Source organism: Ascaphus truei, chromosome 1, assembly GCF_040206685.1.
Source record: "Ascaphus truei isolate aAscTru1 chromosome 1, aAscTru1.hap1, whole genome shotgun sequence".
Lineage (NCBI taxonomy): Eukaryota > Metazoa > Chordata > Amphibia > Anura > Ascaphidae > Ascaphus > Ascaphus truei.
Window position 1 is genome coordinate 226,993,771 of NC_134483.1, and position 24,981 is coordinate 227,018,751.

The 24,981-nt window shown below is 46.7% G+C and overlaps 1 protein-coding gene across 1 annotated transcript in view; it reads right to left on the reverse strand.

Moving 5' to 3' along the window:
- WDR36 (WD repeat domain 36) overlaps positions 1–24,981 on the reverse strand; it is a 56,818-nt gene that overhangs the window by 10,429 nt on the left and 21,408 nt on the right. Inside the window, exons 12-18 of the mRNA XM_075601880.1 lie at positions 24,026–24,180; positions 17,692–17,806; positions 12,114–12,279; positions 11,301–11,409; positions 10,885–10,964; positions 10,299–10,406; positions 9,881–9,978 (exon numbers count right to left, since the gene is read on the reverse strand). Coding sequence (XP_075457995.1) covers positions 9,881–9,978; positions 10,299–10,406; positions 10,885–10,964; positions 11,301–11,409; positions 12,114–12,279; positions 17,692–17,806; positions 24,026–24,180 — 831 coding nt within the window. The remainder of the gene's footprint in view (positions 1–9,880; positions 9,979–10,298; positions 10,407–10,884; positions 10,965–11,300; positions 11,410–12,113; positions 12,280–17,691; positions 17,807–24,025; positions 24,181–24,981) is intronic.

The following is a 24,981-nucleotide window of genomic DNA, read 5'->3' on the forward strand; positions in this document are numbered from 1 at the left end:
ACAGGAATATTCAAAGATTCCTCTAGCATTGCACACAGTAACTATATGCTTTAGAGCCGATGTGCGCAACCCTGTCACCAGTCGCCACAAGTGGGGAATTGGCCATGAAAGTGTGGCGAATTTGAGTTTGCCAGCTGCCCCAGTAAAATAAGCTTTTTCCTGACGGCGTGTGCTGGTTTCCGCTTTCTGAATGAGTCAACGAAGTGAACCAGCAGCGGGTGATAGTGCCTAGGGGAGTGAAGCAGCCTATTTTGATCTGGTTTAATACTGATTGGCCGGCAAAGCCAATTCAATTCAGTTAAACAGCAATTCTACTTGTTGCCAAGTAGAACAAAGAAAAACCAGTCAAACAAATATGAAAGGGAACCAACAAGTGCACTGTAAAAAGTGCACTTAAAACAGAAGGGTTAACTCAAAAGAACCCATGATGGGTGATACCGAGCAGAGCACTCCGCCTAACGCCCACTGGGAGGCAAACTCCGAAACTGTCCCAGCGGACTCGGCGTACGTGAACTCTGCCCGAATACGGGAGTGCACCAGCGCCCGGAACACTGACACGATGTTCGTTGGGACCCCCCTCTCCAAACGCTGCTTCCTGGTCTTGTAAATGGCTACCTTAGCCACTGCCAGGAGCAGGTTGACTAGGAGATCCCTAGGCTTATTGTCTCGGGACACTGGGCACCCAAAAATAAAAAGATGAGGAGAGAAGTTTAACCAGAACTGCAGGAGAAGGCTCCTCAAGAAGGACAAGAGGGGCTGCAGTCTGGCGCAACTCAAATAAATGTGAAATACGGACTCCCGCTCGCCACAGAAAGGAAAGGCGGCGGGGGAGTCCGTGAAGTGTGCCAAATACTCTCCTGTGCTCAGTGCTCCGTGGAGGACCCTCCAACTCAAATCCCCGGCGGGACGGGGAACCAAAGATGAATAGAGTTCCTTCCACCGGGGTCTCTCGTCCTCGTTTGCAGGGAATACCCGCCTCCAGATGGTGTCTGGGCGGGTGACAAGGGCGAGGTAGGTAATGCACTATATGGAGCACTAGAGAATACAGGACTTTCCTCGGCATGCCGCGGAAACATGCCGGGGACATATCCCCCAACCTCCTGAGGTTGGGGGAAAGAGGAGCCCGAGGGGGTTGCCGTGGTTTGGGTTCCACGCAAAGATCCGGAGAGCTAGGATTGAAAGATTGACAAGGCTTTCCAGTCTGCAATACCCCCTCGATGAAGGTGCATGAGTCGGGGTGGATGGCATCTTTAATCTCCTGGATCAAACGACGAGGGACACGGGCAGTAAGCATACCCATACGGGGCGCGAGCACCTCTGCGCTTACCCAGTCTCGCCGCTCATAGTCCAAGAGATCTCCGACTCTGGTCACCTGCGCCAGGATTAGTCGGCGGCAAATAGAGGGTGAATCCAACATCCGAGCCCCCACTGCCGGATTATACAGCAGGGGCTCGGCGAGGAAATCAACCCCCACCGCCTGTTCCTTCCTGGTCGGGGAGACCAATTTCCAAGCCTTCAGTAAGTCCCGGTAGTATGCCGGCAGCACCGAGAGGTCTCTACCTAAACCCTCAGGCCTGATGATAAACAGTTGCCGGTCATACCTCATATTGCGCAGCTGGCGAAAGAAACTGGTTGCCAGCTGGCACCACTGCGGAGACAGATCTGCGAATATGTATCTCTGCAGGTACTGGAGGCGGAAAGTGTGTAACTGGGAGCGGACACACACCACTCCCTGTCCACCCTCCTCCAAAGGGAGACACGCAACTCCCGCAGAGACCCAATGCTTCCCCATCCTGAGGAAATCCATCAATCTCCTCTGGATCTTGTTGATAAATTCGGGGGTTGGACCCATGGCTATCAGCCGGTGCCAAAGCTGACTGGCCACCTGCTGATTAATCACCAGGGTCCTTCCCCTAAGGGAAAGCATTCTCGACAGATACACCCATGACCCCAGACGAGCAATGACCCGTTCTTCAAGATCACTGAAGTTTTCTGGGGCCGGGTCCTCCGCAGCAGACAGGTAGACTCCCAGATACTTGAGAGTATCGCTCCCCCACGAGATATTACGAAACGTGGGGGGCAAAGAGTCCACCTGTAAGGGACCCACCAATATGCCGGAGCACTTGGACCAGTTGATCCGAGCAGAAGAGGCCGCGGTGTAGACCTCTTGGCACGCTTGTGCCCGCTCTAGATCATCTAGGTCCTGGGCCACGAGGAGCACGTCATCGGCATAAGCCGACAGGACTACTCGCATGTCGGGCTCCCGCAGCACCAGCCCGGTGAGCCTCCTCCTCAGTAGGCAGAGGAAAGGCTCAATGGCCAGCGCGTACAGTTGCCCAGACAGAGGACACCCCTGACGTACTCCCCGACCAAACACAAAAGGTGCCGTCAGGTACCAGTTGATCTTCACCAGACACTCTGCAGAGGCGTACAGCATCTGGAGAAAGCCCACAAATTGTGGGCTGAAGCCAAACGCCCGCAGGGTCTGCATAAGGTAACGGTGATCCACTCTGTCAAACGCCTTCTTCTGATCTAGGGACAGGAAGGAGAGTGATAGACCAGTCCACTGCGCGTAGTGCATCAGGTCCCGGACCAGAAAATTTTTGTCATGAATGCTCCGGCCTGGGACAGTATAGGACTGGTCGGGGTGAATCACCTCTGCCAGCACGGACTTGAGCCTCAGCGAAAGCGCTTTGGCTACGATCTTATAGTCCGTGCTGAGCAGTGAGACCGGTCGCCAATTAGAGATCTGACGGAGATCCCCCTTCTTCGGCAGCAAAGACAGTATTGCCTGCCGACACGAAAGTGGCATCTCACCTATCTCCAGTGCTTCGGCTAGGACCTCGGTGAAATCAGGTCCCAGCATCTCCCAGAAAAACCGGAAGAACTCCACAGTCAGCCCGTCTAGCCCCAGCGCTTTTCCGCGGGACATGAGACTGAGGGCTTCAGAGAGCTCGGCCAGAGTCAAAGGTAACTCAAGCCGCTCCCATCCATCCTCACCGACCGTGGGAAGCCCCTCCCATAAGACCCTGCATTTATCTGGCTGGATGGACTCCGGAGAGAAAAGATCTACTTAGAATCTCCGGGTTCTGTCCCGGATGCTCTCCGGGTCAGTCAGAGGGGTACCGTCCTCTGCCAAATGGCATGTGATATGTCTACGGTTTCCCCTCTTTTTCTCCAGCGCGTAGAAGAAGCGTGACCCGCAATCCATCTCTCGAAGGAAGTTGATGCGGGATCGCACATACGCCCCCGAGCTCTCCGATCTTCCAAGTCCCGGAGAGCGCACTTCCTCTCCACGTACATACTCTGCAGGTATTGGTCTCCTGCCACAGACAGCCGCTTCTCGAGATCGAGCACCTCCTCCCTGAGGGCCTCGATCTCAGCATCGCGCCGCCCGCTGGCACCTTTTGTGTACTCCTGACACACGAGGCGCAGATGAACCTTGCCCACGTCCCACCACTGCTCTAACGTGGCAAAGTCTGACCTGCAACCTCTCCAGGCCATCCAAAAGTCTCGGACCGTCGTCGCAAACCCCTTGTCCTCCAACAACGTATTGTTGAAGTGCCAATATGCGGCCGAGGGTGCTGCAGGTAGCAGCGTCACCGTCACGGACGCACAATTGTGGTCCGAAAACGGCGCCAGCCTAATGGCACTGGACTGGGCTTGTGACAGGCTGTGGCTGGAAATATACAGCCTGTCGATCCGGGACCAGGACATCCGTTCACCCCTAAACACCCTAACATGGGTAAACTCAGTGGATGCCTCAGGATGTTGTTCTCGCCAGACGTCTACCAAGGAGTAGCGGGTGATGACCTCCCGCAAGGCCGACGCAGAACACGGGTGTGGCTCCGGACCATTCCGGTCTTTCCGAGCTTCGAGGGTACAGTTAAAATCACCCCCGAGCACCATGTATTCGTCCGCGTCGACCGTCTCCAGGTATTCAGACATTCTGACGAAGAACTGCCTTCTCAGGGGTCCGGTGGCAGAAGCATACACGTTCAGGAAATTAAACGTGTAGTCCTCGTGTCGGACCCTGATATGCAACAGGCGACCTGGAACAACAGCTTTGGCAAGCAGCAACTCAGGTTGAAAGGATTCAGAGAACAGGGTCACCAACCCACAAGATGTCGAAGTGAGGTGGCTGAAAAGGACCTTGCCTCGCCACTCCAGATGCCAGCTGGCTTCAGCCTCTGGAGTGGTATGGGTTTCCTGCAGGAAACTCACAGAATACTTTCCCTTTTGTAAAAAGGAGAGTACCTGGAACCTGCGAAACCCGTCCTTACATCCATTTACGTTTAGCGTACCGATGCTCAAAGCCATTGGTAATCAAGAGTCTTGCTTCCCATAGGCGCTCAGGGTACTATACCCCGAGAAGCCTTTACGTGCCCTCGCAACACTTTGTTAAACTTTAGGACCCGAGTATGTTCGATAGTCCCGGAAAGTTTGGCCTTGTGGTTAGGCTTGATATATACTCTGAGAGAGTGGAGAATGACCGAAGCATCCTTCCACCTCTCAAGGGCCAACTGCACCTTCGTATGTCCGTGTCTACAGAGGGTATCATCCAGGAAACTATCTAGCTCCCGGCCAGGGATAATGGGGATCAAGGAGTCCACCAACTCCATGGTGCCAGAGGACTCCCCTCTGAGCCCCAACTCCCCAGGCTCCTCTTGGCTGGAGAATTCAAGACCCCCGTCCTTCTCTGCGGGGGCCTCTCTCAGCCCTAGATTGGATCCCCTCCTCGGTGTTTCTACGAGGGGGTCCACTGTGCTCTCCACCTCCATCCCCGAGTCAGGATGTTCAGGGGCAGCTGGTGGCGACATGGCAGATGCAGTGGTCTCCCGAGAGTCCTCGGGGGCCACAGAAGCACACGTGCCACGGGTGTTCGCATCACCCGCGGGAGGGCACTCACCAACCGCAGGAGGCCCTCACCATCCGCGGGAGGGCCCCCACCATCCGCGGGAGGGCACCCACCATCCGCGGGAGGGCACCCACCATCCGCGGGAGGGCACCCACCATCCGCGGGAGGGCACCCACCATCCGCGGGAGGGCTCTCACCATCCGCGGGAGGGCTCTCACCATCCGCGGGAGGGCTCTCACCATCCGCGGGAGGGCTCTCACCAACCATGGGGGGGCACTCCTTAGCAAGGGCTTCATACGGAGGGTCTTTCCCAGCGTTCACTCCCAACAAAGTGCCTGCCCAAAACTCTGCACCAAGAGGGTTCAGGTCAGACAGCTCCCAGATATAATCGGAAGTGCTCACCACAACACCCTCCAAACCCTCATCCACGGGGGTCAGCCCTAACCCATCTCCTTCCTCTGGTGACGCAAACCGGGGCTTTTTATCCCTATGTGCGTCACCCGAAGGCGGTACAGCCGGAGGGGGATCTTGGCTGGCTCTGAAGATAGGTGCATTCGGCATGTCAAATTCACCGAAGCACAATTCTCCGGGGGACGCTCTCCAACCGAGAGGGGCGTTGGGAGGCTCCCCAACGTCCCCAGAGGTGTCGGGTACCTCCAGCTGCATTCCCTCCAGAAACTCGAGGGGGGGGGGGGGCTGTACATTTGTGGGATCCGGTTTACACTGGTTAATCCCAACCAGGGGGCCGGACAGGACCACCTTGTGCGGAACTGATTTTTCTTTCCGCCTCCGAGACTTCAGAGGGTAAACGTAATATGGTTCACCCTCAACCTCCTCAATCACCCTCTTATTGGTTCTAGATTTGCTATTCCTGGGGATTGATTTCCCAGGAGAGGGTGCCGCTGTCTCCATAGCAGGAGTTTCCTCCCGCTCCCCTTCACCCTGTACGGTGCTTACAATGGGGTTAGGGGGTTCTTGGGGGGGGACAGCGACAGAGGGTGACAGTGTTCTTCCCCCTCTTTTTTGGGAGGAGAGGTTCAGATGTCACTGTTTGAGATGGGGCAGTGACATCTTCTGCGGTCCCAGAGGGGGCCTGAGCCTTTGAGGGCTTTTCCCTCTCCCTCTTTCTTTGGGGGAGAGGTGTAGACGTCACTGTCCGAGATGGGGCAGCGACATCTTCTGTGGTCCCAGCGGGGGCCTGGGCCCCCGAGGGCTCCGCTGCGGTGGGCGCAGCGGCACAGGGTGTTTCCTCCTGGGGGGAGACCGCGCTAACAGAGGCTGGCCGCTCCAGGGCGACCCCCTCTCCTTCCTTCCGCTCTCCAGGAAGAGGTGCAGAAGTCACTGCTCCGGATGGGACAGCGACATCTCCTGCGGTCTCAGGAGGGGCCTGTGGTGGGCACAGCGGTACCGGGTGTCTTGGCAGAGGGAGGGGCGGGTGCAGGAGTTGGGATGGGTCCTCTGTTCCCTTTGAGGCAACTCCTACGAGTGTGCCCCAGCTCCTTACACAGATAACATCTAACCCTCTCCGTGCCATAAAACACAGTATATGCTATGCCCTCGTAGGGCACCCTAAACGAACCCTCCACAGATTCAATGCTCCCTGGCAGCAGCAGTTGTACCTGCCGCCTAAATGAGAGTATATGCCTCAGCGCCCTATCTCTGCAGCCCAAAGATAATTTTATTATGGGGGACTTAATGTCTCCCCAGGGCTTGCAAGTACGGCTTCATGAGGCAATCTGGGATGAAGGGGGGCACATTTGACAGAATGACCTTTGTGCCTAACCCCTCCATGGGTTCTATAGGGATGTATTTCCCCCCTACACTGATGCCTTTATGCACCAGGGTGTGAGTGGAAGCCAGCGTACGGAGGAAGAAAACGCCCCTCCCATACATTTTGCTGGCCGCCAGCACAGCAGAGGGACCCACCACATCAGCCACAGCCCTCACATAAATCTCCATGTTTAGGCCAGGTGACATTGGGCACCTCACCCCAAGCTTCCTGCTCAGACAGGGCGTGGCCCCAGCATTGTTGTTGCTGGGGTCAACGCCTGCAACTGCCACATGCGCCCATGTTGGAACAGGGACTGCAGGGGTTACGCTGCTAACAGGTGCTGGGGGAGGCGTGGCCAGGGCACTGAAAGGACCAGGCCTAGGGCTGTGACTAAGAGTGTTGCTCCTATGGGCCACAGTTTTTGGTGTTTTGTATCCGGGCGTCGCCCCCGTTGCCGCACTTGTCCTATTCCCCTTTCCAGGCATGATAACAAATAAGCCTCTAAGTCAGGGGAGGGTATTGCTTAGGGAGAGAGGTATTGAGAGAAACTGTCCCTTTAAGAAGAGATCTCTCTGCAAGGGGAAAAAACAGCAGCTTTTAAAAACCTGCTGCAGTTTTAAATCTTTTTCCCCTTATTGGTTTCTCTCTCTCTGTTGTAATAAGCAAACACCACAATTTTACAAGTCTTTATAGAAAAGACACAGAGCTCTAAATAGCAAGTGAGAAAAGGAATCAGGCCTAAGAAAAACAAAAGAGTGAAATTGGAAGTTTAAACAACCAGTAAAAACCTCCAGTAGTGGGGGAGGAGAGAGGGGGTGAGACTGCAGTTTTCCAGCCAGCTAAACTGCAGCTATGCTGGGTTAAATCACTGCAGCCCCTGGGTGAAAACCAAAAATGTTTTTTAAGCCTGAAAATACACCCAAAACCCTCTATAAAACTCCCAGTATACTCACAGTATACTCCCCCACAGATCCAAACCAAAAAATACCAAATAAAGAAAGAATAAAGCTGATTCCTTACCACATGCCTGGGAGCTCTGTACATACACTTCTGAGGGAAGCTGCAGCAGCAGGTGATAGTGCTGAGATGAGAAGCAGTAGCAGGTGATAGTGCTGAGGCGAGTGAAGCAGGCGAAAAGTGGATGTTTTAAATGTTCGATTGAGCAACCTAATTTCTCAATTTTTACATGGTGTGACGATTTTCACTTCTCATTCGCCACACATGTGGCTACATTGAAAATAGGCAGCCCTCCTCTGCTTTAGAGTATTCTGCCTCCACTAGCACTATTCACACACGTGTTATAAACATGTGTAAATGGATGATTCAGGTCGGTGCTTCACTTCCTGTTTATTTTGGGTGATATATAGATATATAGATCAGTTACTTGTGTGTCTTATGAAAGGTCCTGGACAGGACCAAAACGTCCATGTAATAAATACACATTTGGCTTTCGCTGCTGCTGTGCACAAACGCTATATATAGCCCTCTAAGTAAACGCTGTGCATGGTTTACAAGGGTTAATACATCCATAGCAACATCTCAAAGAAATACCAGTAAAGTTTTGGTTCACAAAGAGACCTTCCTCAAGGGTTTCACTTTAAGGGTATTGTGATCTGCTCGTGCTTGATAATAATAAGATAAGGTGGTGTGAAAAAGAAAGTACACTCTTTGAATTCTATGGTTTTACATATTAGGACATTACAATCATCTGTTCCTTAGCAGGTCTTAAAATTAGGTAAATACAACCTCAGATGAACAACAACACAACATTACACGGTGTCATGATTTATTTTAAAAAAATAAAGCCAAAATGGAGAAGCCATGTGTAAAAAACTAAATATACTTTATGATCCAATAGCTTGTAGAACCACCTTTAGCAGCAATAACTTGAAGTAATCGTTTTCTGTTTGACTTTATCAGCCTCACATCGTTTGAGGAATTTTGGCCCACTCTTCTTTACAACGTTGCTTCAGTTCATTGAGTTTTGCAGGCATTTGTTTATGCACAGCTCTCTTAAGGTCCAACCACAGCATTTCAATCGGATTGAGGTCTGGACTTTGACTGTTGTAGATTTGCTGGTGTGCTTGGGATCATTGTCCTGTTGCTTGACCCAATTTCGGCCAATCTTTTAGCTGTCGGACAGTTGGCCTCACATTTGACTCTAGAATACTTTGGTATACAGAGGAGTTCATGGTCGACTCAATAACTGCAAGGTTCCCAGGTCATGTGGCTGTAAAACAAGCCCAAATAACCCCTCCACCACCATGCTTGACAGTTGGTATGAGGTGTTTATGCTGATATGCTGTGTTTGGTTTTCGCCACACGTGGCACTGTGCATTATGGCCAAACATCTCCACTTTGGTCTCGTCTGTTCAAAGGACATTGTTCCAGAAGTCTTGTGGTTTGATCAGATGCAACTTTGCAAACCTAAGCCATGCTGCCATGTTCTTTTAAGAAAGAAGAGGCTTTTTCCCGACAACCCTTCCAAACAAACCATACTTGTTCAGTCTTTTTCTAATAGTACGGTCATGAACTTTAACATTTAACATGCTAACTGAGGCCTGTAGAGTCTGAGATGTAACGCTTGGGTTTTTGCAATTTCTCTGAGCATTGCACGGTCTGACCTTGGGGTGAATTTGCTGGGACGTCCACTCTGGGAAGATTGGCAACTGTCTTGAATGTTTTCTACTTTTGAATAATCTTTCTCACTGAATGATGGACTTTAAATTGTTTGGAAATGGCCTTATAACCCTTCCCAAATTGATGGGCAGCAACAATGGCTTCTCTAAGAACATTACAGATGTCTTTCCTCCTTGGCATTGTGTTAAGACACACCTGAATGCTCCAGACCAGCAAACTGAGAAAACTTCGGCTTTTATACAGGTGGTCACACTTGCTGATTATCAATTAATCAAGGGCATTTGATTAGCAGCACCTGTCTGCTACTTAGCATCTTAATTCCTATGGAAGCATTAAGGGTGTACTTGGTTTTTCACACACAGCTTCTTCATTTTGGCTTTATTTTTGTTAAATAAATCATGACACGGTGTAATATGTTGTGTGTTTTTCATCTGAGGTTGTATTTACCTAATTTTAAGACCTGCTAAGGAACAGATGATTGTTATTATGTCCTGATATGTAAAACCATGGAATTCAAAGAGGGTGTACTTTCTTTTTCACACCACTGCATATAATATAAATAATTTATTTATATATGATAGATTTTTAAATAAACAACATCGATTCCTTACCTTGCATCTCATTGGTGCCAGGAAGCATGACTTCAGTAGGCTCAAAATTCGCTGGAAGTGGTCGTAAGGAAATCAGGGAGAACAAGGATTTATTGGACCTGGAAATTAAATATAATCATTACAATGGCACATATATGGCATGTAGTGTTTTCGCATCTCTAGATTAAATATGCTGCATAAGTGAGCTTTTTCTTGGGGTGTATAGCTCCTTAGATAAAACTTTTTGCAGAGTATCAAACATCTTACTTCAATTAAGGCCTTTAGTAAGGAGTTGTCAAAGTTAAGATTTTTAAGGTTCATAAAATAAATCAAACAGTTTTAAAAATGAAATTCATGACAACCAACAACAAAAATGCATTAAGTAAAATATAATTAATGGACAGAGTTCAACAGTATGACAATGACAGAACAAACTTACCACAAGTAAATCCCAAGGTCATCCACATGAGCAGTGGCTAAAAAATCTCCTACAGGTGACATAGTTAGACTCACAACAGCCGAATCCAACAGAAAGCAGTCTATTAGGCTGAGAAGAACATACAGAACATTGAGAAAACAGATTTAGCAAAGTCAGTCACTTATCCACATGCATGTTGCCAGCTCCTTCATACTGCTGAGGAAACTTAACCCTTCTGCTGTAAAAGGGGCTTCCAATGCAATTTGGTCCTCCTCTGCAGAGAAGGTATTAAACATCCTCCCACGGAATTCAAACTACATTAATCGGGATGCTCCGAAATAGAAGTCTATACATAAAGGCCCTATGATGTATTGTACTTTTATTTTCATTAGATGTGTCGCCTTCTCCTTGAATGCTATTCAAGTCAATGTTGCTGTCCAAGTCACAACTCGTTCTTTAGGTTACATAGAGCTGGTCCTTCTTTTATTCATTTCTACAGTAGTGAAATCTGTAGAATGCTTTCAGAACGTTTACTAGACTATGTGGCAAAGTCTTGACTCCAACTAAAATGGTTGCATTCATTGTTAAAATTAAGAGGCAAACTTACCACCCAGATGGAAGGTCCCACACTTTAACAGTGCAATCCATAGATGCAGTTAACAACCAACGGCCATCGGGGCTAAAAGCCTGACAAAGAGAACAGGTATACAGGTCAGAATGGAAGGATACCACAGAATTAAACACGGATAATATTCTGTAGATAAGCCTACAAGGGAGTTAAGACAAAAAATAAATACTGTGAGTATTTTAATAGCATCACACCAGTAGTGGAGTTATTTTATTGGTAGTAGGCAATATTCGGCATATGGGCAAAACCCTAAAGTCCTGCATCAATTAAATATGTTTGATTTCATGCAAATTCGATTTTCAGAGGAAATGTACAATAATTTATATTTACGTGTGGGATTTCAGTGATTTGATATTGGAATGACGTCCAGTGATGCTGTATAAGAATTAACTTACCATGTCATTTATCTTCCCATTGTGTCCAAGAAACTTTCTTACAATTTTTCTTGTTTCAATATCAAAAACATTCATGCTGAAATCATCAAGTGCAACTCCCAGCATACCACTACCGAAAACCAAACAGGTATTCAATGGCATTACTTTCATAACAAAAAAAATCTGAGAATTAAACATGAACAGTGATAATTTACAAACATAACTAAACAAATAGTGGTTCTATAACACGTAACCTTAAGTGAATATGTATATGGAAGACATTGTAATTTGTCGATATTTGACGTCTTTGCAACTTAATTTTCAACAAATTTCAATATCTTGGAAACCTCAACAAAACATCAAAAACCATTTGCCTAGGTGGGAAGAATGAGGTCTCTGGAGCTGAACCGTATTAATTTCAGTTCAGAAAGAATCCTTGCTTCCCAAGATACTCCTGAAAGTGCTGCCAGTATCTCATGGAGGTTTAAAGCCTCATCGGGCCAATAGTATCGCCAAATTACTGTAGTAAGCTTTCAGCAAAATATTGCGAGATCGTGAGCAAATCATGGTACATGTGCCCTATTTATAGTCTAAGCATAAAGAGAATCTAGCGAGTTTAGAGAAATATACAACTTGGCATAATAAATTGCAATATCTATTGACTTATTGTTCAGCGAATTGCTTGTGTGGAAAAAATAAAAATAAAAAGGGTGGGGGGCACATTTTGCATGGTTCACAACACCGTGCGAAAGTTTTGCAGATCTGCAGATATTACCTTGCTGTGCAGACGCCAAAAAAAGTACGAATCTTCTTCCGGCAGTGTTTTTTCCTTACCTCTCTCTGTGGAGAAGAATAGCAGTTGGGGGAACATGGAGACTTGTGGTCTGCAGTAATTCTTTTGTCTTGAACTTCCAAAACTTGATTAATTTGTCACTGCCAGCTGTGATTGTCATCTGGTTTAACCCGTCCACAACTACCCCTCTGACAGATCCATCGTGGGCTAAAGAAAAGCAGAATTCAAAATGACCGAGCTTATAGAAATTAGATTTCTACCATCACTTTTTACCAATAAAACGTATTTGTTTCATTGTACAACAAGCAAAATAGTGCATTTCCAACACCGCTGGTGCAAAAAAATCACCAACATGTGAAAAATTAAATACGGTGAATGTTAAGAGCCAAAAGATTCCATTGCTGAAACTAAACCAAACATTTGAATAAAAGGCGAGACAAATCTACGGTGCTTGTGCAGAACACAATGGTTTCCATTACATTTCAGGAAGATCACAAAAGAGAAATGTAGAAAAAGGCACTGTTAGACGGCATACCCAAATGTAATATTCTAGAGGAAGTCTGTTCGGAAACTTTTTCCAAGGAGTAGAGTACAATAAAGTCACTTTTTAAAATGGCATTTTCACATTATTGGAATTGAAGCTAAACTTGCTGTTGGATGCTGCTAGTAGTTCCTTTTCTTGTAGTCTTCCGTGGCAGTACTTCAGTTATGGCATACTGCCTTTTCTCCGATTGGTACCGACAAGGCCTGCCTTTTAGGTGGAGGGGATATCCTGTCCAGGACCCCTGCCACCTTCAGTTATTAAATTCTTCCCGGGTTTTAGAAACATCAACCGGTATAAAATGCCTCCAATTTCCTTGATTTCTTATTTAGGATATGAACCAAGTGCTGCCGTGGAAGATCAGAGGAAAATAAAATTAGCAGTAAGAATATTTCTTGTCTGTCTTTCCATAGCAGCACTATGTGACCTGCCATAGCTGTGCTAGACCCAGGGAGCACTAAACAACAACAGATGGTAGATGGTAGATGGTGCTATTTTTCCCCCAAGGCCAACTCGGTAAACATTACACCCCATTATATTATGTTATGTTCCCTAGAGAATTGACATGTATTCACCAAAAAAAAAAAGCTGTGTGTGCTGTGCACGCGCATAGTAAGTGAAACTTCTTTGTGTGTTGTCAGCAACATATAAAGTAACAATAATATTATTACTGCTTAGAGCATGAGTAAATTTGATTGGCGGGGTCATGTTTATTGGCAGCAGTGCCAGCATCGTGGATGTTGAGCGGGTAGGGGAGCTCACGGGAGGGGGGGGGAGGGGTGGGAACCTCACGGGGGTGTGTCAGAGTGTGCGTGCGTGCGTGCATGTGTGTCAGTCAGTGTGTGTGTGTATGTGTGTCAGTCAATGTGTGTCAGTCAGTGTGTGTGTGTCCTGCCCCCCTCACTCTGACTCCCCTCAGCACCCTTTTCCTGCCCCCAGCACCCTTTCAGCAGTCCCCAGCACCCTTTCAGCAGTCCCCCCCCCCCCCATTCCTACCAAATCGCGGCACAGAGGCGATGTAGGCAGTGTCGGCGGGGAGAGGGGGCAGCGCGTCATCGTCAGCTGGAGCCGACTCGGAGGGGAGCGCTGCAGCGATCCCCTTCTGATGGTGCTGTGGGGGACGTGGGGAACGCAGCGCACTCATCACCCCACTCCCCCCCGTTACCGGAGCCGTTCCATGCCTCGGCCGGGGTAGGCCTGCAGGGACACGGGCATGCACCGGAAGGAGAGGCCGCAGGATATCAGGGCCTGCATAGGGCCCCGGGGAGCAGTGTGTGCTGCAGTGTCCCTGTGAGGAGAGCCATGGCATCTTGAGCGTCGCCATGACTACCGTGCAAGCGCGGCATATCAATGGGCGGGGAACGGCGGCAGTTAGGAGTGGCTGTATCTCCACGGGCTGCGGTCCGGCACCGGGTCTCTGAGCCGTGGCGTCCGGTGTGGGGGAGCGTTAGGAGTGGCGGCGGCGAGTAAATGTTGAGCGGGTGGGGGGGGGGGGGGGGGAGCGGGTAAGTGGCCGTGTGGGGGGAACAAAGACGGTTAGGAGCGGCGACGACGCATGTGATTTGCCAGAACACAGCCCGGCCTCAACTGCCAGCACTGTGACGTCAGCACTTTGACGTCACATCCGTTTCATTTTCTGTCCCCACAATCCATTTTTGTCCCATCACGAATGAGGTGCCACTAAAGAAGTTTCACTTCAAAAATCCAATACACGTGTATGGAGTGCACTTCTGTCTGAAACCGCTCCAGTATTTTTTATGAAACCTGTAAGGGAAAGTCACAATTTATTGGATTTCATTTGAAATGCAACTAGAACTGTCATGTTTAGAAAAACACAACTGTTTGTGGCTGCAATTTCTTGCACTACTCATGATTCTTGGCAGCTTTCTGGCTGTTAGCAGATCTTTTGCAATTCTTATTATGCATCTCCACAAAAAGGCCTTTCTTAAGATGGTGGGAATATTCCATCTCTACTTCAAGTTACCGATCCATTTACGGACAAAAGGAGGGAAGAGTCAAGTTTTAAAGTCCGACTTGTAGAGGTCAAAATAATTGTTATAGTGCATGATTGGTGGAGAATGGAAGAGTACATAATAAACTATCGATCATATTTAGAAGGATTATTGACTGAAATGTCCATGGACAAAAGACTGATGTACCTTCTATGTACTTTCACCACTGATTACTTAATGGCAAAGATAAAATACTATAAAATATGATGCATAGCTGTACCGATTCTGGGTGCTTATCATTTCCCAGACTTTCGTCTATCTTAACCATGTTGGCTACAGAAAGACCAATTGTTTCAGTGATACGTGTGGTTACGCTGCCGTTTACCTCTAACACAGGGCTGGTACAACAACCCTCTGCAGAGTTAGAATTCACTACAAACGACAAAATATCGAGCAGATTGAAAGCTCGGATTATACCATTCTATATTAATACAAATGTAACAAGGCCACAGATATTGACACTACTCCAGCTGAACCAACAGAATGAGTAACAGCAATGCAACAGCAAAAGCCAGGCTTAAAGGACCATGGATTAGAATTGGTAAACAATACCTAACATGAAAGTGGTCCATGGTTATAAACATTACCTGGACTTGAAAATGAATGAAACTTACACATCAACATGTCCTCATGTATTGGATAAATTGAATAAATGCTGGAGATGAGATCCTTTCCCCAAACATACCATCGCCCATGTCTAGATAGCCAGCATAATCAAAAGGAATTGCTGCTTAAGGCATCCCACTAGATGCCTTACTTGTGTTACAAACACCTTAGTTAACCCTTAGTGGTACTAAATGTTTTATACAGTACTACTGCATGGAACTATAGCAGTCAAATACATGGTAAACTATACAAGCATGAAGCAATAGCATATGTATCTTTTGCAGAGACTGAAGATCATGTTATTCGCTTACCATGGCAGTGAAAGGTATTAATCTTCTATTTGCCATACTCTTCTAAGACTTATTTAATGTGTGTTTCTTTGCAGAGTTATAACGCACGTTCCTTTGCGTTAGAACAATACAAATAAACAGCAAATTAAATAATGTCTTCTAATGAGACTTTCTTTGAAAAGTAATGATTTTCTAATGCCACACTATTCAATGTTACTACATATGGTAGAAGTGAGATCCCAGCCATCCATCAATGCCAGCACCACAGAAAATTACAACTAATCATTACAAATAAAATGGAGTGCTGTACGATCAAATATTACCTTTACTGTGCTTACCATAGCAGAAGAGTCACAAACGTCAGGCAAATTGAGCACAATAAAAACAACTAGCTGTACATGGTGTAACTAGCTGATCGAGCAGATCTCAAAGGCTATTAATGAAACATTACTCTTTGTTTTCACCCCTCCATGTAATGCCTTGCCATGTCTTGTCCCCTCTTCCTCACCTCTCTCATCCATCATGCCCTGCTCCTCTTTACACGTCCTGCCTTACTGTTGCTGCGCCTGTCTGTGCACACTACACTCCCTCCTCTCATCCATCTCCTGGCTGTCTGTTTGCTCCTCCTACTCACCTTGCTCTCTCCTCCCTTCTCTTTAAACTCCCTCCTACTCCATGTGCACACTGTTCTCCATTCCCTCTCCCGCCAATCTGTGCTCTTTGGCAAACTTCAGACGGACAGCAATGTTCTTTTTAGAGAGCAGTGATTTCTTCCTGGTTATCCTTCTATGAACTCTATTCTTGTTTCGGATAGTTGCGTCATGAAAAATCCCATTAGCCAAGGCGAGAGTGGTCTGCAGATCTTTGGACGTTACACTCAGGGATCCTTTATAACTTCCCGGATTATTTGCCGGGTTGTCCTTAGTGAGATTTTGGTAGGACGACCGCTCCTGGGTAGAGTGACTGTGGTCTTCAACTTTCTCATTTGTAGAATATCTGTCTGGTAATGGATTGGAGGAGCCCCAAAGTCTTAGAAATGGTTGTGTAACCCTTTCTAGACTGATGAGCATCAATAACCTTTTATGAGGTCCTCAGATTTATTTTGATTGTGGCATTACGTGTTTCTATACACCTGTATGGTGAAGACCAAACTCAAAGTTTCTAACTTATATAGGGTAATGTCTCCCAAATTCACCCCAGAAGATATACCCAATTTAAAAACACCAGATTCTAATTATCCCCTTTAATTTAGCCGATAAAACAGGGCTTCATTAGCTTTTGCACATACACTGACTTTAATTACTCATGGTTTGTCTAATCCATACATCATGTTGTTTCCAAAGACATGGAGCTGGTTAATTGGATATTTAAGAAATGACTGGTTTTGATTCAAGAAGGTTATCATGGAAAAACTAGAATTTTCATAATCATCGGAGTTCACAAACTTATTCTTGCCATTGTATATCGATAGATATAGAGATATTTCGGAATGTTTGTGTGTGTCGACAGCCACTGGGTATTGTACATGGTAGGCTCTATATTTGGCACGTGACAGGAGTTTCAGACATCCTTAGCCATTTATATAAAAACAATGCCTTGGGTTCTGAAATCCCATGCTTGGGTGCATAGTGAAAGAGCCATCATACAGGTATACAGGTCAGACAAACCAGCATTAAATCCTGGCTTGACTCAAGTTTATTAAACCATGAGATATATATAGCGAGATATAGCTATAGATATATATATATATATATATATATATAAAAACACAACTGCTGGTGTGTGTGCGACGGAGTGCATGGCCTCGCATGCGCCTGTCTGCCGACGGATCTGTGGAATACAGATCCTCGCGACGGAGACGTGTTGAAGGCGTGGCCGATGATGTCACGAGCTGGCTTGCCCTTACTAGACAAACTGCTCACGCGACACGGCAGTGCGCGAAAATCGACCGCGCCGTCACCTCTGCACACGCGCGCTCTATAGCCATCATTATTGAGGCATGGCCATTCGTTAGGGCTGCGTGCGGGATGGTCGCTCTATCCATGGACACGGCATATAGCATGACAAGCATATATTTATATATGTATTTTTATTTATTATAGATTTTAGAACACCGACAGGACCTCCATTCAAGTTCTTTCAAAAACGTTACAAATGTCAAAATATTTACCTTTTTCTTTGCCATAGTGGCCTCTGTGAATTCCAGACTGTATATTGTAAACATCTGTGCTACCATGTGAAAGCCCGATTACAGCAAAGTTCCCACAACTGGTAATTTCAACAGCCTACAGAAGAAAATATGAAAACACACATTAGCGGTTTGCAACACAGTAATACAGTCAGCGATGTGGAGAGTTTCCAGAACTCAATGGATTCCATAAAATGAACAGAACACATTGATTTATGGAACACAATGTACACTACATTACAATGCTACACTACATTACTCTTTGATGAGCTAGCAACACAATGTGCTATGGGCCTTAAAATCAAAAATTATGTTTGACAAATTAAATACATGTTAAGCACAATAAGGTAATGTCAAATACATAACTGTTGTAGAGATATAATAAAACATTATGTGCTGCTTTAGTATTATGTGTTTGACTAGGGGAGGTGGGCGGGCTTAAGGGGGTGGAGATTTGTGCTTACCATAGTGTGTCTGGGGGGACGCACGGGGTTCAAGAGTCCCGTTTACAATTACCCCATAGTTGTCACTACATTAACCCTTTAATCTCTCAAACAATATGGGAGGTGCTATCACGGCTTTCTTTTGGTGAGCACAGAGGCCATATTGATAGTTTTAAATGAATAGTTACAAGTTCTGGCAACCACAGGGTCATCAGCTGAGAGCAACACGGCTCATCTCCATGGGACCTTAGGTTCTAACTCAGGGAAGAAATGTTCTTTATGAAAAATGTTCAAGCAGCATGCCTCACCAAAACGGAAGCACTGCAATGATCACATGACCAGCAGCTGAGAAGAGGAGGGAACAAAAAAAAAAAAAACCCCCACAACATTTGGATTCAAACTCAACACACTCCACCGAAACAGATTATATGAATGAAGCATTTCACAGGGGAAAAAATAAACAGGCCCCCTAGTTTTGCTTTCTGGAGCTGAACCACATTTCAACACCAGGGACCCCTTGCTTCTTAAGATAATGTGGTTCAGCTCCGGAGACATCCTGCTTCCCACCTAGTACAAAAAAAAACCACCAACAAAACCCAAGGTGGAATATCCAATCGGACATATTCCGTAAAACCAATTCCCGTAACACTTTCTTACGTGCGAACAGCTGTCATCCTCGTGCTCTTATTAAAGGAATACCCAAGGGACAATTGATTCGTCTCCGACGTAATTGTTCGGATGATAATGACTTTAATATTCAAATCCAGGAGTTGTATCATAGGTTTGTACAAAGGGGATATAATCCAATTGATCTGCACAAATCCATTCAGGAGGTCTCCACTATTGATAGAGCGGATTTATTTCAACGCTCAAAAAGAGACGTTATGATGAATAACTCACCTTTATTTATAACATCTTTCAGAGCTCAGGCCGAACAGATAAAAAAAGATTTTGACTAAACACTGGCCAATACTTTCTCTTGACCCCGTTTTGAAGCCATATATAGCCTCGGGCCCAAATGTGGTATATAAAAAAGCTAAGACTTTAGCTAGTTCTCTATCCCCCCGTTTGTTCTCTTCCAAGCCATCTAATGATAGTACACTTCCTGATGGTTCTTTCCCATGTAATTTGTGCAAAGTTTGCACTAAAATGACGAAATCGCACAGTTTTCTCTCCAGTCAGATGGGGAGGACACAAGATTAAATCATTTATTAATTGTAAATCCTCATATGTTGTCTACCTCATCACTTGTGGATGTGGTAGCCAATATGTGGGAAGAACCATCAGGAATTTAAAAATCCGCATTATGGAACATTTGCGACTTATTTCCAAGGGAGACCTTAACAATCCTGTTCCCAAACATTTTGCTCATTGTCCCCTAGGGGGCGTACATAACTTCAAATTTCAAGGTATAGAATTCATTAAACCTTTGCTAAGAGGAGGCAATAGGGTCCAAAAATTGGACCAACGTGAGGCATTCTGGATCTTTACATTAAGGACCAGGATGCCTCATGGTTTAAACACTGAATGGGATCTTTCCCATTTTTTGTGAACATGCTAAATATGTTGATTTGCTCATCATCAATGACCAGCATCACTCTATCTGTGGTTTTTACATTTATTACAGTTAATTCTTCATAAAAATTATAAAATATAACTATATTTAAGTTTACATTATATTATAAGTCTGTTGCAATCCATTATACAATACTGTATCCATCCTAAGCATTTGAAACCTATACAAGGTTATTAATTATTATTACAATTCACCATTAGGAATTAGTGATGAAGTATCATCTTATTGTTTAAATTACATATGTTTATATACATTATACTACCTTGTATTTGATTTCTTTGATGATGAAACGTGCATGTTTGGCAGGCACAGCCATTTGATTTATATCAATATTCACATGATGTACACTGACTTATCAATTATCACCACTTTTGAGTAGTTTAAAGATGTACATTCTATTGTGTTATGAATAACTTTGACGGTGCTTGTTAATATGTATGTCTTCTTTACTATATGTTGTTTATTTATCAAGAGACCAATATTTATTGTAGATTCGTTCTTTTTTAATGTTGTCCTTTGTCCCTTTGTCATTTTGCAGTATTTTGTTCATATTACAATTTTGTGTTTAAATAAAGTTTTTTCTTCTTTTATTTTAGCTATGTCGGCTAATGGACGTGCACTGACGGTACGGGCTTGCCGTGGTTCCCTGCCCTTTTGCCAGCCGTTGGGTGGGTCGTGTTGTTGTGACTGTGCGCCGGGACACTGTTGCGCATGTGCTACATGCGTTTCAGGGTGGTTTTGGGCGCGCACTTCTGACATCACCTCCCACTCCGATCTGACTGGTGGGGCGTGAGATCACGTCCTAAATCAGTGACGCGGCATCGGCGCGGCGCCACTGCGCGTTTTTTGCCGCGAATCTATGGGCTATATATTTGAGTGGCCACCTCTATCATCATACACCTTGATAAAGTCCTGTATTGGACGAAACGCGTTGGTGCGGCTGCTGTATACACCCATGAGTGAATTTATTATTAAATAACCCTCTATTTTACTCTGGAGTTTGCCCCGTATTTTTTCATGCAGTTATCCAGTTTGCAGTGCATCCTTTGCTCTCCATTTCTATGGTACTACCTCACCAGGAGTGCACGCTGAGGAACCTACATTTGGCTTTGGCATCTTGGATTCCAGCTCATCCTCAGGATAGGTAATGGGCATCATAGCCCTTATTTTATTACCTGTTATTTCCATGGGGTCTTTATGGGATGTGCAATACTGACCATATATGCGGTAGTCATGCAGACTGACCGCTAGGTCTTTATATCTGCCTCCCTGTTTATGATGAAGCTATTTACATCAGCCTAAGGACTTATACAGTGTTCCTTTTCTGGACTTATGTGCTTATATTGGAAGACATTTGTGTGCACACACAGTATATGAGCAACGCTCTACCCACTCTTTTTCTGCTTCCCACCTAGTACAAAAAAAACCCACCAAAAAACCCAAGGTGGAATTACACCTTTAAAAACATTATTTAATTTAATGGGCAATAGAAATACTATGAAATGATTAGGACTCTAAACTAGTATAAACAAGAAAGAGGTGGTCAAAAATATATAGGGACAATCCATATATTTACTGTATATGTAACCAAACCGTGCCTGGAACACCGCTATGTTTTAGGTGCATTTTCAAATGCAAAGCAGAGATGTACTTTGGGCTTTTTTTTTCTCTGTAATAGAGTTTCAAGCAGAAATTAGAAGCAATATCCTACAGAATTAAATGGAAATCTTTATTTATTTCCATGTAATCCTCACACACATTGGATTACATATACCAGCAGTCTCCAGGAACCATCCTAATCTGGTAGCACACAGCTCTGCTGGTATGTGCCTTTCTATTGTGCAGCATGACCAGGCCATAAAACTGCAAGTAATGCCTCGGTAATAAATCTAAATCTCACATTGTTTTTATTAAACACAGTGCTACTAGAATACCAGTATATTGTTCAAACCTAGCACAGACAGACAGAAACCAGGGCAGCTGCGTAACCATGGGTGCCCTGAGTATCACCGCTGTGGTCCCAATACAGAAAAATGCACCATCTCCAGAGATGCGCCATTTAGCTTTTTCAGCCTTGGCTCGAAAAAGTATGTCCTGCTACATCTGCAGGAATACATTAATATATCCCGAGACTGCAGGCATACTACAGTAGTGTCTACTGTCATACTTCATTTGATGTTGCTTAAAAACGATACGCAGAAATAAAACAAAATTGGGGGTGTCTGACATCAGACATGTCCACTACAATGCAAGTTTAATGTACTGCATTACTACAGGAGTGGCTAATCCGCGGCACACGCTTGCGATGATACTTGGTGGTCAGGAGCTTGAGGGGGGGCGCAATCAATTTCCTTCTCCGGCCTCCAGCGGCCTTTGTGCACTGCGAGACCCTCTCACCGTAATCCCCTCCCACTGGTGCACCGGAAGATGGTCAGCGCCGGAAGATGGGCCCAACAGAAGTCAGGCCCAGCTTCGACATCCGCCCGGGGGCCTCAGATCCTGTTCACCGTAGAACCGGAGGCCTCCCCCACCCGGTAACATTTTTGAGGGTGTGGGGGAAGAAACCGAGTGCAGTGGGAATTGAGCGAGGAAGAGGAGGATGCGGGGGGAATTGAGCGAGGAAGAGGAGGATGCGGGGGGAATTGAGCGAGGAAGAGGAGGATGCGGGGGGAATTGAGCGAGGAAGAGGAGGATGCGGGGGGAATTGAGCGAGGAAGAGGAGGATGCGGGGGGAATTGAGCGAGGAAGAGGAGGATGCGGGGGGAATTGAGCGAGGAAGAGGAGGATGCGGGGGGAATTGAGCGAGGAAGAGGAGGATGCGGGGGGAATTGAGCGAGGAAGAGGAGGATGCGGGGGGAATTGAGCGAGGAAGAGGAGGATGCGGGGGGAATTGAGCGAGGAAGAGGAGGATGCGGGGGGAATTGAGCGAGGAAGAGGAGGATGCGGGGGGAATTGAGCGAGGAAGAGGAGGATGCGGGGGGAATTGAGCGAGGAAGAGGAGGATGCGGGGGGAATTGAGCGAGGAAGAGGAGGATGCGGGGGGAATTGAGCGAGGAAGAGGAGAATGCGGGGGGAATTGAGCGAGGAAGAGGAGGATGCGGGGGGAATTGAGCGAGGAAGAGGAGGATGCGGGGGGACTTGAGCGAGGAAGAGGAGGATGCGGGGGGACTTGAGCGAGGAAGAGGAGGATGCGGGGGGACTTGAGCGAGGAAGAGGAGGATGCGGGGGGACTTGAGCGAGGAAGAGGAGGATGCGGGGGGACTTGAGCGAGGAAGAGGAGGATGCGGGGGGAATTGAGCGAGGAAGAGGAGGATGCGGGGGGAATTGAGCGAGAAAGAGGAGGATGCGGGGGGAATTGAGCGAGAAAGAGGAGGATGCGGGGGGAATTGAGCGAGGAAGAGGAGGATGCGGGGGGAATTGAGCGAGGAAGAGGAGGATGCGGGGGGAATTGAGCGAGGAAGAGGAGGATGCGGGGGGGACTTGAGCGAGGAAGAGGAGGATGCGGGGGGAATTGAGCGAGGAAGAGGAGGATGCGGTGGGAATTGAGCGAGGAAGAGGAGGATGCGGTGGGAATTGAGCGAGGAAGAGGAGGATGCGGGGGGAATTGAGCGAGGAAGAGGAGGATGCGGGGGGAATTGAGCGAGGAAGAGGAGGATGCGGGGGGAATTGAGCGAGGAAGAGGAGGATGCGGAGGAATTGAGCGAGGAAGAGGATGCGGAGGAATTGAGCGAGGAAGAGGATGCAGAGGAATTGAGCGAGGAAGAGAATGCAGAGGAATTGAGCGAGGAAGAGGATGCAGAGGAATTGAGTGAGGAAGAGGATGCAGAGGAATTGAGCGAGGAAGAGGATGCAGAGGAATTGAGCGAGAGGGGAGGATGCAGAGGAATTGAGCGAGGAAGAGGATGCAGAGGAATTGAGCGAGGAAGAGGATGCAGAGGAATTGAGCGAGGAAGAGGATGCAGAGGAATTGAGCGAGAGGGAAGGATGCAGAGGAATTGAGCGAGAGGGAAGGATGCAGAGGAATTGTGCGAGGATGAGGAATTGAGCGATAGGGCAGGATGGGTGCAGTAGGATAATAGCCTGCCAAAAATAAATAAAAAAAATTGCCTTTATTTATTGGATCGCCTGTACAAAAAAGTTGGGCACCCCTGCATTAGTGGGTATGCATAACAAATGCACAGCATTCGCCTTTGAATTGAGCTCCTTCTAGATTGTCTTCAGGTACAGTATAATCACCATGTTGCAGAGCAAGCACACGTCCAGTCTTATTCCACCTAACACTAGCTTCCATACTTACGGTTGCATGTATGCCAAGCGCTTTGCGCTCTTTAAGGTTCTGTTGTTTTAGCTTGTGAGCTCCCATAGTAGATTTAACATAGTTCCAGGTTGTACAGGAAGCATAACCTTGATGACAAGCGATAATTCCATCCCAGTCGCTTTGTCGTGCTACCTCTGCGCAAAAAACAATTCAAGGTTCATAAGTTTACTTCTCTATTATAAAAATTGTACATTTGTTTTTAAACATTTCATCTCAAAATAGTAATTCCTAACAACCACTGCAAACTCCAAAATGCTTTATAAAAGTTGCAATCTCAGTCATGGAAAGCACAAGGAAGACAGGAAGCAAACTGTGGCTTTCACAGCCTCTGATTAGACCATGATAGCAGAAGTTTGTAGTTCAGGCGGCAGAATCAAAATTACTTTTCAATTTATAATTTTGGCAGTAAAATAAGAAGAACAAAAACTCAGTGACAGTGTGATATGGAGAGGGGGGGGGGTGAAAGTATGGTATGGAGGGGGACGGTGAAACATAATGGGGGTGAGGGGGAGAGAAAGACACTGGAGGGAAGGGAGAGACACTGGCTGGAGGGAGAGAGGCAATGGGGGAGGGGAGAGAGAGAGACAATGGGGGAGGGAGAGAGAGAGAGAGACAATGGGGGAGACACACACACACACACACTGGGGGAGGGAAAGAGTGGGAGGAGGGAGAGACACTGAGGGGAGGGATAGAGAGACACTGGAGGGGGAATGAGAAATACTGGGAGAGAGGAGTGTGAGACTGTGGAAGAGGGGAGAGAGGTCCTGATGTGGCGGGGAGAGAGCGATTAATAATACAGCATAAATGGGGATGCTACTAGACAAATATCAGCTAAACAGAGGGATAAAGGTCAAGCAGAGATGGCAGAATTTAGGGGCTTGGGAGGAGGATGAGTTTTGGGGGGCTGATGGTTATTTTTTGGGTCAGGGTGGTCA